This window comes from Medicago truncatula, chromosome 3, assembly GCF_003473485.1.
Source record: "Medicago truncatula cultivar Jemalong A17 chromosome 3, MtrunA17r5.0-ANR, whole genome shotgun sequence".
Lineage (NCBI taxonomy): Eukaryota > Viridiplantae > Streptophyta > Magnoliopsida > Fabales > Fabaceae > Medicago > Medicago truncatula.
In genome coordinates, this window is record NC_053044.1 from 37,792,557 (window position 1) to 37,810,475 (window position 17,919).

General features: G+C 33.0%; 4 protein-coding genes across 5 annotated transcripts; 2 read left to right on the top strand and 2 right to left on the bottom strand.

The window, feature by feature from the left end:
• Nucleotides 1-2,371: 2,371 nt before the first annotated feature.
• On the top strand, nucleotides 2,372-3,124 carry LOC25489519 (F-box protein At2g35280). Its single transcript, XM_013605516.1, has one exon. It carries the CDS (start codon nucleotides 2,372-2,374, stop codon nucleotides 3,122-3,124), a length of 753 nt encoding a protein of 250 aa, XP_013460970.1.
• Nucleotides 3,125-8,047: 4,923 nt separating this feature from the next.
• Nucleotides 8,048-8,935, top strand: LOC25489521 (peptide methionine sulfoxide reductase). The gene is made up of 2 exons (XM_013605518.3): nucleotides 8,048-8,511; nucleotides 8,585-8,935. The coding sequence occupies exons 1-2, from the start codon at nucleotides 8,179-8,181 to the stop codon at nucleotides 8,840-8,842; spliced, it is 591 nt and encodes a 196-aa protein (XP_013460972.1). The 5' UTR covers nucleotides 8,048-8,178; the 3' UTR covers nucleotides 8,843-8,935.
• A 21-nt stretch (nucleotides 8,936-8,956) lies between these two features.
• LOC25489522 (vignain) lies at nucleotides 8,957-10,867 on the bottom strand. Its single transcript, XM_013605519.3, has 4 exons — nucleotides 10,360-10,867; nucleotides 9,804-10,039; nucleotides 9,569-9,709; nucleotides 8,957-9,409 (listed from the first exon to the last, which is right to left on the bottom strand). The coding sequence occupies exons 1-4, from the start codon at nucleotides 10,805-10,807 to the stop codon at nucleotides 9,146-9,148; spliced, it is 1,089 nt and encodes a 362-aa protein (XP_013460973.1). The 5' UTR covers nucleotides 10,808-10,867; the 3' UTR covers nucleotides 8,957-9,145.
• A 2,440-nt stretch (nucleotides 10,868-13,307) lies between these two features.
• Nucleotides 13,308-16,570, bottom strand: LOC25489523 (autophagy-related protein 16). 2 transcript variants are annotated; one of them, XM_013605520.3, is made up of 5 exons: nucleotides 16,249-16,570; nucleotides 15,994-16,162; nucleotides 15,371-15,552; nucleotides 15,074-15,269; nucleotides 13,308-14,638 (listed from the first exon to the last, which is right to left on the bottom strand). In XM_013605520.3, the coding sequence occupies exons 2-5, from the start codon at nucleotides 16,120-16,122 to the stop codon at nucleotides 13,616-13,618; spliced, it is 1,530 nt and encodes a 509-aa protein (XP_013460974.1). In that variant the 5' UTR covers nucleotides 16,123-16,162; nucleotides 16,249-16,570; the 3' UTR covers nucleotides 13,308-13,615. The 2 variants fall into 2 exon arrangements, with proteins under 2 accessions (XP_013460974.1, XP_039687408.1); XM_039831474.1 differs by having other exon boundaries at nucleotides 16,320-16,479.
• Between the last annotated feature and the right edge of the window lie 1,349 nt (nucleotides 16,571-17,919).

Consider the following 17,919-nt stretch of genomic DNA (forward strand, 5'->3'; position numbering starts at 1 on the left):
CAGTATTTAATGCATTCCTTCTTAATTAAACTCTCATATAACTTGATTTCGTTGCACATGCAGGAAAGAATGGGTGTTACTAGCTCCTCCGTCTCAATTTAATTGTTACATTTGAACTATATGCGTTTTTGAGAAATCGATTAGTTTGGTTGTTTTTAACGTTAAAACTAATATCATTCACTAAAACACTCTTAGTCAAGGGAGTGAAATTCAATAAATAACAATATATGTGTGGAAAATATAATAAATGTTTGCATTGATATTCTAATATAACAACTATTTTGAGATAAAAAAATGCAACTGTAACAATTTTTATTTTAAGAGAGAGGAAGTAGCATATATTTTACATCTTTCATTAATGAGAAAGGATTGGTAGTAACATTTTTTGTTTGTTTGTAGATCGATGACGTGACAAACATCACATAAAATCCAAACACACAATCACAAGGTCTTGGGTTTAAATTGGGTGAGATATTGTGAGAGAAACATCCAAAATATAAAATGTTTGACTATTGTAGAGACCTTTAACCGAAATGATGTAATGGTTGACTATTGAAGCAATGTAACCATTGTGTCTATTTATGAAGAAACTCTTCTAAATGGTTTTTTCTCTTCACCTAAAGGACATGCTCCAAATAGTGGAGTTGGATGTTGACTTCAAGCGTGAAACTTGTGTATTTGGATGGAGAGCATCGACATGCTCCAAAGAGAATGTGATTGCTTAGTTGATTGGTATGAAATATCCCACCTTCTTTGTTGACCCTTTTTTATTAACCTTTTTTGGAGGTGGACACACGTAGGTTGTTTCCGGTAAAACAAACTGTCAAAACCGTGCTTTGATATGCATATTTATATTGTAATCAACAACTGTAAATCATGTCTGCAATGTATAATCATATTTTAGGATCATGGTAAAAACATGGGTATGCATTATGTTATATTATTGGGGCCTTTCAAATTATATAATCCAAACAAATCTAGCGCATTTCAAATTATAAATTTGGCCTTAGCAAGATTGTAATCCTCGAACCACAACATCTTCCAATAAATGTGAATTTCATCCAAACAAATGGGCGCATTGAGCTTTATCTTCTTGGCAATTGTACTTGCATACGAAAATCTACATGTTACCCTAATTACTTGAATTTATCCTTACCACAAGTCAATGCTTGATCTACCTTGTCTTCAATAAAATGCAATGTGTTCCTTGATATGTTTCTAACCAACTTTAACCACAACACATTTACTTTGAATTGGTGTTCCATTTAAATTATGTTCATATGAAACGAGGATTGTATCTGAGTATGCCACAACTTTATCATGTTGTTAATGGAAGCCCACTTTTTACATATGCCAGCCATACTATTACCCATATGCTTTTTCAATCAAGTGTGACACAGTTAGTCTAAAACCTTACAACTTTCTCCATTACTAGTCCGAAAATAGTAGTTACCACGTATTCCAATTTTTTTGGAAAGTTTATGCAGTTGCATACAATTTTGAACAAACGACAATCATCAACATACACTTACTCTGTATCAGATTGCACTATAGCTTCCCATGCATCCATGACTGTCTTTCGTACATCTTTAGATTTGATCTCTTTCCCATCTTTCAATTTAAGATCCTTATCTTTGCAATCTATCATACATTTTGCTCAGACATTTTTGTAAATGTGATTCTGACACAACATAACAATTCACTTTAGGAAAACTGTTTAAACAACATTCATCAAAGCAATGGCCCGATTAGTGACAATATTTTGTAAGAAAAGTGCAAAAATGCTAAAGAAAGGGCACCAAAATGAAAGGAGGGTCAAAATTGAAATTTATGAAGAAATATCCAAATAGAGTTGGGCCACAATCTCAATTGGGTTTTCCTCTAACCAGGTGCTATTTAAACCTTTATCACCATTAACATCTTCCATATTGTTCTTTCTTTCAAAAAAAATAATCTTCCATATTGTACTTTTTTTTGGGTACAATAATATTTTTTTTGGTAACATCTTTATTAACATTTAATTTCTTTCATATTGTATTTTTCCGAATAAAAAATATATACATACAGACACATTTATAGAAAAAGATAATGTTTTTTTGGTTAAATAAAAAATAGATAAATATATTCTGTAATATTTTTATTGATTTTTTTAATGAAAATCTCAATTGTTAAAAAAATTCCCAAATTAAATTTTTTTAAGGGAAAAAAATCTCCAAATTTAATGTTTATTTGCAATTATCTTCTTATATCTTATTTTCAATTTCTTGGCTCATTGTCCCCTATATAAAGAGGTTACCAATATTTAATTTAATAAATCATACTTTGAAGAAAAGGAAAATAAAAAATAAAAAAACAAAAAAAGTTTATTCTCATGGCTTTGTCAAGTGTCAAGAAAGAAATCAACGAGACAGCCATTATAAGCCTTGTAGAGGCTCTACCAGACGAGTTATTGGCAAATATAGTGGGAAAGGTTGCAACTTTCTCAATGGCTGATTTATTCAAAACCACATTGAGTTGCAAAGATTTTTGTAAAGCTTTAGAAGATCCTCATGTTTATCAACATGCAGCACTAGATAAATTTGCATTGATTCCACTTGCATGGTTCACCAGTGAAAAGGAAACCATGTTCTTGAGTCGTTGTAGGGAAATGGGTAATTTGGAGATTATTTACCGTGAAGGAATGGTGCAATATTTTAGCACTTTGATGGTGAATTTAGGTTTTGACAATCTGAAAAATGCTGCATTAGGGGGTCATCATGAAGCTAAATATGTATATTCTATGCTTTTGATGGCTAATGCTGAAAATGGAGAAGAAAGAAAATTAGGGTTTGATCTCTTTGGTGAACTGAAAAATTCATCGTGCATTAGTCTTGTGAGTTGCAGGAAGAGAGTGCAGTCATTTATTAAAAGCATGTGGTTGAGAAATTCGGTGGTGGTTCAAAATCAAGAATTGTCTTTGTGTTGTTCTAGCACATGTCAGAGCGGTGGTGGGACAGAAAAGGTGGTGAAAAAACATTCACTATGGAGGCAAATTGATGAATTTGATAATGATGTTAGTTTTTCATGCAAATATTGCGACGGGAATCATGAATTGGGTTTATTTTGTAAGTTGTTTCAAGTCTAATTAATATTCTTGGTTAAAGTTGTTTTCTGTTCCTCAATTTTTGATTCAATATTAACATTGTAGAACCTCAAAAAATGAAGTTTAGTTATTATTCTTGGTTCAACTTGTTTTTATTTATGTTTAGTTGTTATTTCCCTCCAAAAAAGTTGTTATTCTTCCTTTGTGTTTCTACAAATAAGAATGAAACCAATTTCATGGCTCATGCAACTTTACTTCATAATAACTAAATCCTTCTATATATTTTTTTTATACTGCATGTATATTTATTTATATGAAAGTATCGTAGATTGGTCATAGATTTTTTTGGGGTTTAAAGCTTAATATTTTATTTATTTAAGAAAAATGCTGGTTGAAAACAAATTAGGGAAAGCAAGATTAGAACGATTTTGAAGCACACAATTGCAAGAGAGAATAGGAAGTTGACAGAGAAATGAGAAGCAGCACAATGAAGAAAATGCCATACATATAAAGAGAGTGCCTTAACGGCTTAACGGGTTGCACTTCGGTGACTTTGAGTTCGGTGACTTTTGCTTCTATCTCTTCCTAACAAATAAGCCTCTCTCATCAAAATAATATATTTTAATCACTCATCTATCATTCTCTCTCATCTAAAATACTCTAAAGCCATCAAAATCACCGAACTCAATGTCACTGAAATGCTACTCCAGCTTAACCACCGGAACGGGGTACCACTTCGTCCAAAGGATAATGAAACATCGACTTAAATATTTTGGAGTGACACACAAGAGAAGCCTAAGGCTTTGTTTGGGAGTTTGGAGGGGGAGGGGAGGGGAGGGTTTTGGAAAAAGGAAGGAGCAAGTGGAAGAAATAGAAGACATTGGGAGGAGAGGGCTTTGGAGGTTAATTTTTTACTCATGATAAAAAATCCCCCTCATTTAGGGGCAGTGGCGTTGCCAGGACCCTAGAGCAGGGGGTTCAATTTTTTAACTTCGATAAATAAATTTCATTTCATTAATCAAGGTCCAAACGCACATAGTAAGCAACTCTATACCCACCACATATCAAGGGTTGCAGAGAACTCACTCAATCATGTGTTCAAAGTAAGGATAAAAACAATGCAATAAAAGCTTATTCGAGGATTAAGTCCAAAACGAACACCTGATGGGCAAGCGAGGCGAAATATAATATAGGCCAAGACAACAAAAAAGTAGACAAAAGAGGATTAGCCGTTTATCCATAAAATAGAGTGAGTTGAAAGTGTAAATAAAGGTTGAGGGTATGCAATAAAAAAAACTAAGGGGGTTCATAGTGCAAAAAAATTGGATTATTGGTGTATTTTTCAAAAGTTGAGAGGATGCATGTGCATCCCCTGACTTGTACGTGGCTCCGCCACTGTTTAGGGGAACTCAAAAATTGTATTGGGGGAGGGTTTTGGAGGGTTTATATGAATTTTTCAAATTCAATCTATGTTGTTATAATATTCTTAAAATTAAAGTATATTAATCATAAATATTAGTTTATCATTCTATAAAAAACTGTTATTTCAAAAAATCTGAATTTTTTGTCAATTTTTCTATATATTTCCAACCCCCCAAAACCCTCCACTCCCTTCCCCTCCATACTCCCAAAAGAGAGCCTAAATATTTATAACATTACTGCATTGTTTAGCTTAAGACTCACCTAAAAGAGGCCTAAAATGCAGGTGTTTTGCTAGGAAGGCCATGCAAAGGAATATAGCTCGGATAAATCTACACCGATCTTACAATTTCAACATCATGATAACTCATGAGGATAAAAAGAACCTAAACTCAGTTCCATTATCAACAACATATAGGGCTCAAGCATTTACCTTTACATGCATCATGCATGAGGAGTTGTGGACCGACATACACTTGAATCATATACTCGACCCTTAATATATTAGAACCATAGGCCTATATCACTAAATACTACATTCTTTTAAACAATGGATAAAAATGTTTTTTATATTGCAATAATTGTAACCCCTAAAATTATATTTTGATGTCTCTTTAAATACCCTCTAGTTTTTCAAATATAATAATTTAAAAAAATAACTATTGTTAATTATTAAAACATCTTGTGCAAAACTTTGCTTTAAAACATTGGTCTGATCGGGCCAAGGTCCGGTTTGTTTGTGTTTATGGTAAATAAAGGATGGATCTAGGGTGTTGCCTTTACAATATGAGCAATGTTATTTGAACAATCCTTTCTTGTGACAACTTATTGGACAACCAAATTATACAAAGAAATTTAGGTAGTGATACAAAAACCAAAGCAATAGAAAGAGAAAGTAGAAGAACAATGTGAGTATGAAAGAGAAAGTTGTCATAAAAATTGTCAAAAAATTGTTGTTTAAATATCATTTCTCTTACAATATATATAGATAGATGGGAGATATTGACTGATTCCACGTTGTGGCCCATATCTTGACCACTTAACTCCGACAACCTGTACCATGATGGCTCTCTATCTATGAAGCACATAAATTTATTGGATTAGGCGTGTCTCAGTATCGAAGACGTGTCGTGTCCGACACCGACACGACACTTATAATTACACTGAAATATGTGATTTTCTCAAATTATTAGCGGTGTCAGCGTGTTCGTGTCTGTGTCATGTCCGGTGTTCGTGTCCGTATCCATGCTTCATAGCTCTCTATCCTAATCGGGCATTGATATGTTTGACTGATTATAAATGCACGCGCGAGCTAGTACATCGTGTGACTTTTTCTTACTTCAATCATACTTCCTCCGGTCCTAAATGTAAGAGAAGATTCATTTTTTAGGTTCATTGAATAAATGATATATTTAGTTTATATTATAGTCCAAATTCATTAATAATTTAATGAACCTAAAAAAAAGATTCTTCTTTTATATTTAGGACCGGAGGGAGTATTCACTTATAAAAATAAAATAGAAAAAAAAAAACCTTTTTCATATAACGAAAGAAAATATGTCAAAAACTTGATGTGATTTGCTCGAGTAGTCCTTTGGATTTATGTGTCAAAGAGAAGTTATGCTACATATTGACCTCACACACAAGGTTAGATAGATAATTAATAATAGAGAAACTTTGCCCCTTAGTTTTTTCAACCGTAATTTTATTCGCTTCAAGTGATTAACACCGAAGAGGAACTTTGCCCCTCAGTTTTAGTTTGCCTAACTTCTCGAGTTGCGTGTTAGGTATAACTATTTTTGGGTTTGAGGTACACCAAGAAATACATAAATAAAAGCAAAAAGATACAAGGATAAAATTGCAAAAATAAGTTTGTTTGGATGTTAATTACAATGTATGAACATAATATTTAGTGTGGCTATTATCTATTAGCCAAACAATATGACCTACATTGCTTAACATCTATTTGGCTAATTTTCGTGGGTTTGCATAATAGCTCCCTTTGTAGCGGGATTGTGGTGCCCCACGTTCATCTTCTGTGTCCTCTCTTTGGCATGATTTGTTTGACAATGTCCCTTTCTGCAAAGGTCCATATTATATCTTGTCTTCCCCCTCAAACTTCAAAACAATTATTAGTGTTGAGAGCAAAGCTCGTAGGTTTCACGTCATTGTCCAATCCCATTATGTTTTTTACTCAATTTTTGGCCCTTAACGACACATATATTAAGTTGGTGGCCTAGAGAAAGAATCATTTTCCTAGCTTGATTGCCCTAGCATCGTTTATCCTTTACTCAACTAAGGAGCCTCCTCACCTGATTGATTGCTCAATCACATATTTTTTTCGACTAATAAGATAATTATTTTTTGGTGTAAACAATTACATTCTTTAATGCATAAATAGAGTGCATGTGCATCTAACCAATTGGTTGGTGGTTTTGTAAAATTTGGTCTTAATCTCCGCTCTGATTTTAGTATTGTTAAATGTTAAAGTATGTTCCAAGTTTAGGTTTTTTTGGAGTTTTTTTTTTTTTGTTCTTTTTTGTTTGTGGGGCTTGCCCCTTTATTTAAAGAAAGTCAAATATTTATACGTTAATTTTTGCCCCTAATAAATAATCATTTTGAAAAAGAAAAATTATATTTACTTGTTATATCATTTCGTCAGAAAATGAAGATAAAAATTCAAATTTGTTCAATTTTTTTATGAAGTTAAATTAATCAACTGAAATTGACATCAGAAATAATCGAATGTAAACGTTGAGATGAACTCAAATCTTTTTCATATAATGTTATTTATAACAATATTTTTTTGGAGTTTTTTATAACAATGTATTAGAAAATATTCAACATCGTTATTCAATGACCAATCTTTGTTGAAAAAAATCTTTTAAACACATACGATGAATTCTCTAAAGTTAAATCAAAGTTTTCTTTGTATGTAAAAGTTATAGATCAAATTTCTAACCACCACTTATTCAAAGTGTCCGGGTTTTTTTTACAACTATTGTATCAATACAATTTACTTAGAATCTTTTTGTATATTGTAACAAAAAAAAAAAGAATCTTATCGTATTGATACCACTTATTAAAGTTGGTCTACAAAATGATACTCCCTCCATATTTTTTTAGGGGATACTCTTCTGTATTTTATTTTATGTTAGTTTGGAGAAAATTTGTGACAAATTATAAATAATTTTATAATACTAATAAAATATTGATGTTATTTTTTTTATCATACCGTTTATTAATTGTTCATATGACACAATAAAAGAGAAATTGTGTAAGCCAAATGTTCAAACTTTTTTTATTTGGTTTAACCGCTATTATTGGTATTATTATTATTTTATTAATTAATAATTTTTTGAGAGATTTTATTTATTTATTTGATGAATGAGAGATTTTTAACTATTTGTGCAATTTTTTACAAAATGTATCATCTAAATATGGTGAAAGTAGAAGGATGAATGACATTTATAATTTTCCCTTGCATCTCTAAAGTCCAAAATAGATCGGTAAACTATTGATAGCCTCAAAAGAATGTGAAAATGAACCCAACCAATATTATAAGCATAATTCATTTTTATGTTTCTTTACCGGTCAAAGAAAACGGTTATGGCTAGAAATAATTAAATTCAATTTCTATATAGTTAACACCTCAGCGTCACAAACTAACTACTACAATGGCTACAAGTGAAGGCGGAAACGGGAACCACAACACTGCCTTTGACCCGGATTTGGATATTCCGGATAACCCGGATGACGAGTTTGCTGAGTTTGGTGCGGGTTGTTTCTGGGGTGTGGAGCTTGCTTTTCAGCGAGTTCCGGGAGTGGTGAAGACTGAGGTCGGATATACACAGGGTCATACACCGGATCCTAATTACAAACTGGTTTGTACTGGAACTACCAATCATGTGGAAGTTGTTCGGGTTCAGTTTGACCCGAAACTGTGTCCTTACACGAATCTATTGGATCTGTTTTGGTCACGACATGACCCCACTACCCTGAATCGTCAGGTATTCAATTATCTTAGATATTATTAATTTGGTTTAGTTGAAAATTCAGTTTATATAATATGTGTATTGTTAGGGAGGTGATGTAGGTGCACAATATAGATCAGGAATATATTACTACAATGAAACACAGTCTCGTTTAGCCCAAGAATCAAAAGAAGCTAAACAATTGGAACATAAGGACAAGATTGTAACTGAAATTCTTCCAGCAAAGAGGTTTTATAGAGCTGAGGAATATCATCAGCAGTATTTGGAAAAGGGTGGAGGCAAAGGCCGAGGTCACGGTCAGTCTGCTCAAAAGGGCTGTAATCATCCCATAAGGTGCTATGGATGATCATCTATTTTGTTTTTATATTTTGCTGGTTAAGGATTGAAAATTTTATATTTTGAATAAATGACAACGATTTATAGTCATTGTTTGCATGAATGAGGGAAGTTACATGATAAATTGCTAACAGTTAAATCAAATTGAAACATTTATTTCTTTTTGAAATACAAGCATAACTATCCAAACCATACATTGCCATCAAATCTAAGATTCAAATATTTAAAGTTCATAAGGTAATGATGTAATTTTCAACACATACTAGAAAACAACATCAAACATTGATGAAAGCTAAATTTTGATGTAAAACATTCAAAGCTCATCCTTGGTAGATGATAAAGGTCCTGCTGGATTTTTGGAGGAGTTTTTAACTGGGTAGGAAGCTTCCATAGCTATGCCACAAAGTCCTTCCTTGTTAGATACATTCCTTTTCATTCTTATGTAACCTTGTTCACCCCATTCCGCTCCCCATGAGTTCCTCACAATCCAATAATTAGTTCCATCAACTGTTGTTCCATATCCTACTATCGCTACACCGTGATTTAGCTCTTTACCACAATCGCCAGTAAATACTCCCTGTAATAGGTGTTTACAAAATTAAGATACACATTAGTTTCAAAATTGAATGCTAATAATAGCATATTTCTTCCATCTCTTTTTTTATTTTTTTTATTTTGAAGGTTTAGATTTCACTATTCTCTTGTGTTAATAGAGAGGATTCATTCTCATATTTACCTCTGAGTAAAACTGGAAATCAGATCCTCCGGCATCTATGGCTACGGATACAGGTTGGTTGGCAACAGCTTTGAGCAAAGCATCTTCATCATTAGCCGGAACAGTCTCATGACCATCAATCGACACTGCTGGGACATTTTCCTGCAACATGAATCATTTTTGAATCTTAGGTTCCTAAAGTTGCATGTCAATTATATTAAAAAATTTCAATAGAAGTTTAGCATCGCTTACTCACTTTTGTTGCATCACATGATCCGTCATTTGCTGTGTAAGGGTAATAGCTTTCTGTTGTTATGCCACCTTTTTGCTTGATGTACTCAAAAGCATATTCCATTAGCCCACCATTGCATCCTTGATTTTCTTGATTGTCACAATCTATAAGCTCTTGTTCAGACAAAGGCACTAGCCTATTTGTCTTTATTTGGTTGATGCCTTCAACAGCTACAACAGTTGAAAAAGCCCAGCAACTACCTATACAAGACATTAATCACAAACAACAATGTTATAAAAAGCTATGTTGCAGAATAGTGGAAAAATATAATATATGACCTAGGTTAAGCTCAAGGAATATGATTAATAATGTCTGGTATAACTATTTGAAAATGGATTGACCTGCAGTCACAAATCATATGTATTTACGTACTCGGAAACTCATGAATTAAATGTATAAATATTTAAAAAGTTTGCTCGTAATACAAGTCATCCGATCTTTGATCAGATGGTGTCAAACTGTTGACTGTGTAAATGCAAGGGGATGGTAAAGAATCTAAATAGTAACTTTTTTATCTTACCACATTGGCCTTGATCCTTGACATCAGTGACAGCACCTTTCTTTCTCCAATCAACAGAAGCAGGAGCTTTGGTAAAATTCTCATACATGAATGTTCCACTTACACGTGGCGTGCCTCGGAACATTCTGTGGTGATTAACCTTTGATCCAGCATAGGTAGTCTTAAATTCATGGTTGGTCATGTCGGCAAACTTGTTAAGTTTCAACTTGTAAGGCTTATCCATTTTGTTAGTGTTGTGGACATGCATCACATTTGATTTGAACACGTTAAAGCGCTTTTGTTTCTCGTTGAGGTTCCGAGAAACCGTGTGATGACTCCTCCATCTCTCGTATAAGTCCCACAAGCTTTCGTCGGAGGACACATCTTTGTCGTGGAAATCAAAGCTCTCGGATACTACAAGAACCAAAGCAATGGACAGAACAATCAACAATAGTTTCTTAGTTGTCATGTTTATTTGTTTGGAAGCAATTCACTTGTTTTTAATGTATTAATTGAATGAAAGTTGGATGGAAAGGGAAAGAGCAAGGGATGGTTTATATAGAGGATTGGAGAATGGAAACACTAAAAAATATGAGGAAGGTAAAGGTTTCTTAAGGGGATGAACAATGCACAATGATGGAGATGATAAAATAGGATAAGTTTGTGTTGTTCAAGTATGGAAGCAAAGGATTCAATGAGTGGAAATGGAAATTTGAGAGATTTATATTTTGTATTTTAATGTGAGTTGATAAGTGATAACTGTGTCATTTTGTTTCTGTGGCATGCTTTCTGTTATTGTATGCTTCAAGAATCATCTTTCTTTTGCATGCTTATTACGCTATTGCATTAAGGAGTAACATGGTGAAGGGGTGGTGAATGTGAAATGTGGTTGCGTTCAGTTTTGAGCCACTTTGTGCTGCAAATAATGTAGTGGAACTGTTGTTTTTATCTATACTATAACAAAGACACAAAATTGAAAGTGGTGTGGCACCACGCACAAAAAGTGCATCAAATCTATTTTCTTTTTTTAATATTGAAACTTATCATTCCATGTTTAGATAGAAGTTTATGAGGTAAGAGTTTTTGTCTTCAAGTATAAGTTTAATTTTTTTCAGTTACAAAATATAAGTTTAATTAGAAGTAAGCAAAAGTAGTTTTTGCGTTTGATTAAAAAATAAATTACGGAAAGTTTTTGCGTTAAATATGACACAAGTGGTAGATGTTTGGATTTCTTAACTACTTGTGGGAGTTTGGTCGGTGTGTATGAAAAATCTTATGTTGGAAGAAATAAGTTCATTAATGAATATCAGTTATCTCATAAATTAGTCTTCACAGTTACGGGCATGATATAATGTTTTGATTAAATGTATACTAAATTTTGAATGGAACTGTTTTTAGAGGAAAAAAAACTCATACACAAGATAATTTATTTTGAATTCAATATGTAATTGATTTTAGAAAATCATCCAAACAACGTTTTTGGTGATAATAACCGATAAGGGTAAACTGATCTCACTTATTGAACATTTAATTTTGGCTTATGTAAAACATACGACACATTTACTAGTTTATTACCTTATGTACATACACCCCTTATGTTTTTCCAAACTTAATTCAATCTACATAAATGTGTTTTTTCAGAAATAATTGTATTAATTGAGCAGAACAGAAGTGGGTGAGCTATATAATTTGAGTTGGCAAAGCCGCAAAGGCCTAGAATTTGCTAACATATTGTTTCTCAATTTGGCAAGGAAAGATGCCATTTATTATTATTATTCAGTAGCTATTATTTGACTCTAGAGTCCAACGTGACGTTCTTGCTTGTTTTAAAGGATTTCCATGGCGTAATGTTTTGGGTACCATCCATTAATTATTATTATTATTTAAAAAAAAAAAATTGTTTCTTGTTGCCTTTTGGCTGAAGTATTGTCATTCTATCTCTTATGTTTTCATGAGAACAATGAGTTACGTTGCGTACCTTCCTTGCATTCTTATGAATCACCAATTAATAGGTCGAATCAGGATATTACAAAATAATCTAAAAATTTAAAACTGTAAATTTTATACTTAAATAATGAATGATCAATTGCTAAAATTATGAACAAAAACAAATGTATATGTGATTATTCATTTGATTACATCTTATAAGCTTTCTTGAAGGAAAAAAATCAGGCGTTTTCAAAAACATTTTCTTCGAATCTTCCTAATTTCCTTACAAGATATTTCAAGTTATCTGTCTCACATGTTACATCTGAAGATAGGTCATTCAAAAACAGGAAGGGGATAAATTAGTCTTCACATGGACCTTCATGAATTTTGACTGTACAAAATCGATGATATGGCAGGGAGTAAGTCGAAATTTGCTCAAATTAACAGGGGAGAAAACCGGAAATGACTTATATTACAGGTGGGTAAAACACTATTAACCCTAACCTTTGTCAGTAAGCCACGTCAATAGCCCCCAAAAAGAAAAGCTAGTAATGTTTGTTTGCTCAGAAACCTATTTCAGAGACCTCACAAAGCACTAGGGTTTGAACATTGAAGGCAGATTTATTAGATGCAATGGAGATAAAAATCACACTTAAAGTTTTGTCTAAATGCAACAACATTAGGAATTTTGGAATTTAAAGAATTTCAAATCTGTCACAGAACATAGAGAGAAAAGAGAGGAAAATTGAATGGTTTTGTCAAGATATTATGATGGAACTTGATTGAGAGAAATAACCAATGTTCATCTTTTTTTGTGTATTTTCATCCATCACCCATGTGGATTGACAATAAATTTCACATTTTGGTGAGAACTAATTTCCATATTCCCCCCATGCTCACTTAACAATATTTTACTTAAGGATAAAACGAAGAAGAGTTAACAATGCAATTACAAAAGATATTTGCACATAGCATGTGTGGTGATGTATGCAGAAGAGAAGTTACAATAAAACAAAGGACTAATCCAATGACACAGGAAGAGTAAAAGTAAAAGATAATCCAATGTATTAATCCTCATCCATTTTTACATTAATTACAGTATGAGACTTGATTTAACAAATTTTTCCATTTAGAGACTAGTGGATCATAAACTTTTCATTGCAGTTGATTTACTAGAGGGTAGCAGTAGCACAACTGTTTTTCTGTTAAAAATGAATATCTAAATTGGTCCTAATTTAAAGTGTAACTATTTACTGAAGTAAATCATTCATTAAATCTGAACCTGAGCAAATGAGCATCACCGTACTTTCTCCAAACCAGCTAGTATATTCAAAGAAAAAGAGCTTCCTTAGGTCCAGATACAAACAACTCCATTCTTGTCAGCTGAAGCTAAGGGTCTTCCGAGGCCACTCCATGTACAACAAAGGATAGAAGAAGTATGTTCCTTCAGAGTACCGACTATATCAGCTTTAGATGCTGACCAAACATAGACAGATCCATCTGATGATCCGGCAGCAACATTTTTATCATCCGGGCTAATACACGAGCGACTCCAATTGGAGGCCACTCTATTTCCGGCGGCTTTCAGTGTGCCACTAACTTCTAGAGATCGCATGTCAAACAAATTGTGCAAATTGTCCCTTCCACTGGTTAGTACAACATTTCCATTTCGAGAAAGAGATATTGATGTGACAGCAAGTGAGTGTGCTGCAACCTCGCTGAGTAGTTTTCCGCTTTTAATATCCCATAGTCGAAGATTTCCGTCAACATGTCCAGAAAGTATGGTCTGTCCATCCGTGCTGAAGGAAAGAGCATTGCAGTTGCTGTGGAAAATGATTGTGTTAATGCAATAGCCTTTAAGCAAGTCCCAAACTTTTATAGTGCCGTCGTAAGCTGAACTGACGACGTGACGGCTGGAAACCTTGCTGACGTCAACGGCACAGACTTTATCCGTGTGGCCAGTAAGGGTATGATGGACACGACCCAAGTTGAGATCCCATGCATACAAGTTGTTTGAGCTGCTAGCAGCAATAACAGATCTATTATCGTTGGTGATTGCGAGATCTAATACAGAGCCAAGGCAGCCATGAAGATTGGAAATTAAGGATCCTGAATCGGTATCCCACACTTTAACTGCTCGATCCTGTCCCCCGGTTATCAATTTATTAGAATTACACTCAAACAATATGGCAGCACAACCACCTTCGTGTGCTTGGAGCCTGTGTTTACATGTGGATGGGACAATTGACTGCAAAATGACATCGGCGTATTCTTCACCTTGGCGAACTATGCCATCTATCTGCTGTCTTGCAAGTTTTTCTAAACCACTGGCCTTTAGCTGCTTGATCATGTCATCATACAGTTGGTTTGCCTAAATTGATGGGAAATATATTAGTTAAAGCAGACCAATGAAACATTGAGAATCCATGCAGCTAATTATTAGATTTAAAAATATCAGTGTAATTTGTGAGGGTGCTACATGTAAAAAAAACTTGGATTACTTTGCAACAGTCACAAGATCATTTGACTCTGCATACAATCCAAATTTCACGCAATCAGAAAACAAGCTCGAAACTTGATGCAGTAGTGGTAGTAAAATGTAGCATAGTCAGGTAACTGACATCTACACCGAAGACGGTGACACCAATAGCAGATAGGAAGCAAGTGAACTAACTAAATTGTAATCTTATTATTAGCTGCTTTAACTTCATTACATGCCCTAGCCTAATTCATTCTCATATATTAAGTTTGTACAAATGACTGCTTTATTTCAAATGTTCATATGGTGAATGTACATATATTATACCTCATTTAGTTGTTCAGCATTCTTCATTTTTTCTAACATCATGCGATCCACCAATGTCTTATGTTCAATTTCAGCACTCTTGGCTCTAATAGTCATTTCCTCCAATTGTGTTTTAAGCTCTGTATTCTCACTTAGAATGATTTCATGAGCATTAATTTTGTCTTCTAAGTCCTTTTTCATTTGCTTGCACTCATCCCTGTAAATTTCAAGTCCCTCTATAAGTAAAATGCAGTAACTTCAAAGAAATAAAGGCACCTAACTTTTGGAATTAAAAACATAAAAAGGAAAATAAGCAACCTCATTGAAGTCAACTCTTTTTGCAAATCATCAACTGCAGTTTCTTTCTCTTGAATCACAGATTTCAAAGTTCTAGATTCAGCTATTTCCACAACAAGCTGCTCAGATACTCGGGATTGAGCTTTGTAGCATTGCTGAAGTTCCATTTCCAGACTCTCTGCTTTCTCTTTCCATTCAGAGGCCTATAATGACACAAATACAACATTTAACTCGGTAAAAGCATTCCAATATTTAGATACAGATTGTGATCCAAGTAACAACAATAACACTGACAATAAGCAGCATCCGCAACTATTAATACACTTGCCAATTTTTTGTTTCCAAGAACAGTATACCCTTATCTGGGCTTGAACCGAGTACCTCACGATTGGAGTATAAATATCCAACCAAGAGATCTCACATGAGCGGTTATACGCTTACCAATTTGCAATAAGAAACATGTAACAACGACAATTAGGCTATGTTTTGATAAACGGCTCAATTAAGTGACTATAGCATAAGCGCTTATGGTATCAGTGCTCAAGTATAAGCTATTTCTATAACAAAATATAAAATAAAGTCAAATTTTGATCAATTTCAAAAAAAAAAAAAAAAAACTCTAAAACAAAGCACATAAAAGATACCTGAGAAACAATAGGTCTAGAAAGAGCAGCAAAAGCAGCAGCATGAGCTCCTTCTTCGTTCAAATGCCGCTTTCTCAGAGCCCTGAAAGCATGCTTGATAGCTTGATTTGCAATTTCTTCCTTCGCCATGCAACACAAACCAATCCAATCACCAAACCGCCAAATTCACCTGTTTGATTGCCAAGAAAATGAAAATCAAAGGGTGCCCAGAATTTTAACAGCGTTAAAGATTGAAACTTTGAATAAAAAATTGACCTTTATGACAGTTTGGAATTTTGGTATTTGCTGTTAATGATTCTTCATGCTTTGACCAAAACGATAATTACCACAATTTACATAAGATGAGGAAGTGGAATTCAGTATGAAACTTTAGGATCTGTAAGCTTTAAAGAAATGTTAGAATTTGCATTAACTTCAATTTCACGTCAGTGACATTTCCAAACTCCGATGAATGAAAGCTTAACTGTATTTTTGGCCTTCACATGTTTTTTTTTTTTTTTAACAATTTTACCGTTATATTTTTTCATTTGTGATTTGTTGCTCCTTTTCCCCATTTTCTCTAAAATTTTGGTATGGGACATTATTTGTTCCATTTTGGTTAGTCCAGTTAGTTTGAGACCTTAAAATGTGTCTCTTTTATCAATTTCGTTGAGATAGTTTGATTTCTTCAAACAAAAAAATATATCAAAAATCAATTTAGATGCTAACAAAATTCTTTATTAAAGTTTTGAAGTTGAGATATTTAGACGTTTTAAATGTTTAATTATAAAAAAATCACCCTGACAAAAGTTGAGTGTCACGTCAAGAATTGTTTTTTTTTTTTTATGTGTAAATTTTGGAGAAATTAAGAGGGAATTACTAAATCAGAAATGGAGAAAACATAAAGGGTTAAAACTGCTATAAAAATATAGAAATTCAAAATCTTAGAATGGCAATACTTGAACGGTCAAATTATGAAAATTATATCATCAAAACTGTGTTGTTTGGTCATTTTTTTCCTCACAAGCTTATAGAATTTTTTTTACTAATTTATGGTGTTTCTTTTTAAAAGTTACTTCAAGTAACTTTTGAGCTTAAAGCTTATAATTTATAGCATGTCAATTTTGCTCTTGGTTTTGACCCTATTATCTTAATTGAAAAATTAAATATTAATTAAAAGTATATTTTTATATCGTTTTAAATTTATTAACTAATTAAACTACTAATTTAATTAAGGCTAAAGTGTATTTTTCACCCCTTAAGTTTTGAAAAGTGCAGTTTAGCCTTTAATCAAACATTATAACTTTAGTCATTTATCTTTCTCCGCAACAGCTATCTTATTTGATATAAATTCATGTTATCAACTAACTGTTATCCGCTATTTTTTTATCAAACTGACTATATAAATTATTCACTATCAGCTAATTCATTAGCTATAATTTGATCCATTGTCATGTATGTATATATATGTGTGTTTTTTTTTTTTATAAAAATCAATGTTATGTGCTTTGTCTGCACCCACACATAATAAAAAAGTTTATTTACTCGGGTCAAGCAGAGGTTGTTAGGGTGCATGATGTGTGAGTGTTGCAGAACCATGTAAAACCAAGTTTATATTCTGATTTTTTTATTAAGAAAAACTAATAATTTCATCTAAGATTAAGGATTCAGCACATGTTGGAATAAAAGAAAACATTGAGAACATGAATTACAAATGACAACATTAGCTAATGAATGATTTAACCATGTTAGTGTTTATTCTAAATATATACTCGATAAGAGAGTTGTAATTTGTAACAGAAAGAAAACAATAACATATGAAACATTCTAATATCGGTCCGGTGATTGAGATTCTGTAAAGCATTTTAAGTGTAAACAATATGGATCAATGATTTTGATTAAATGCAGTCAAAGTACACCAAAGTCATTGTCGTCAGCATATTCTGA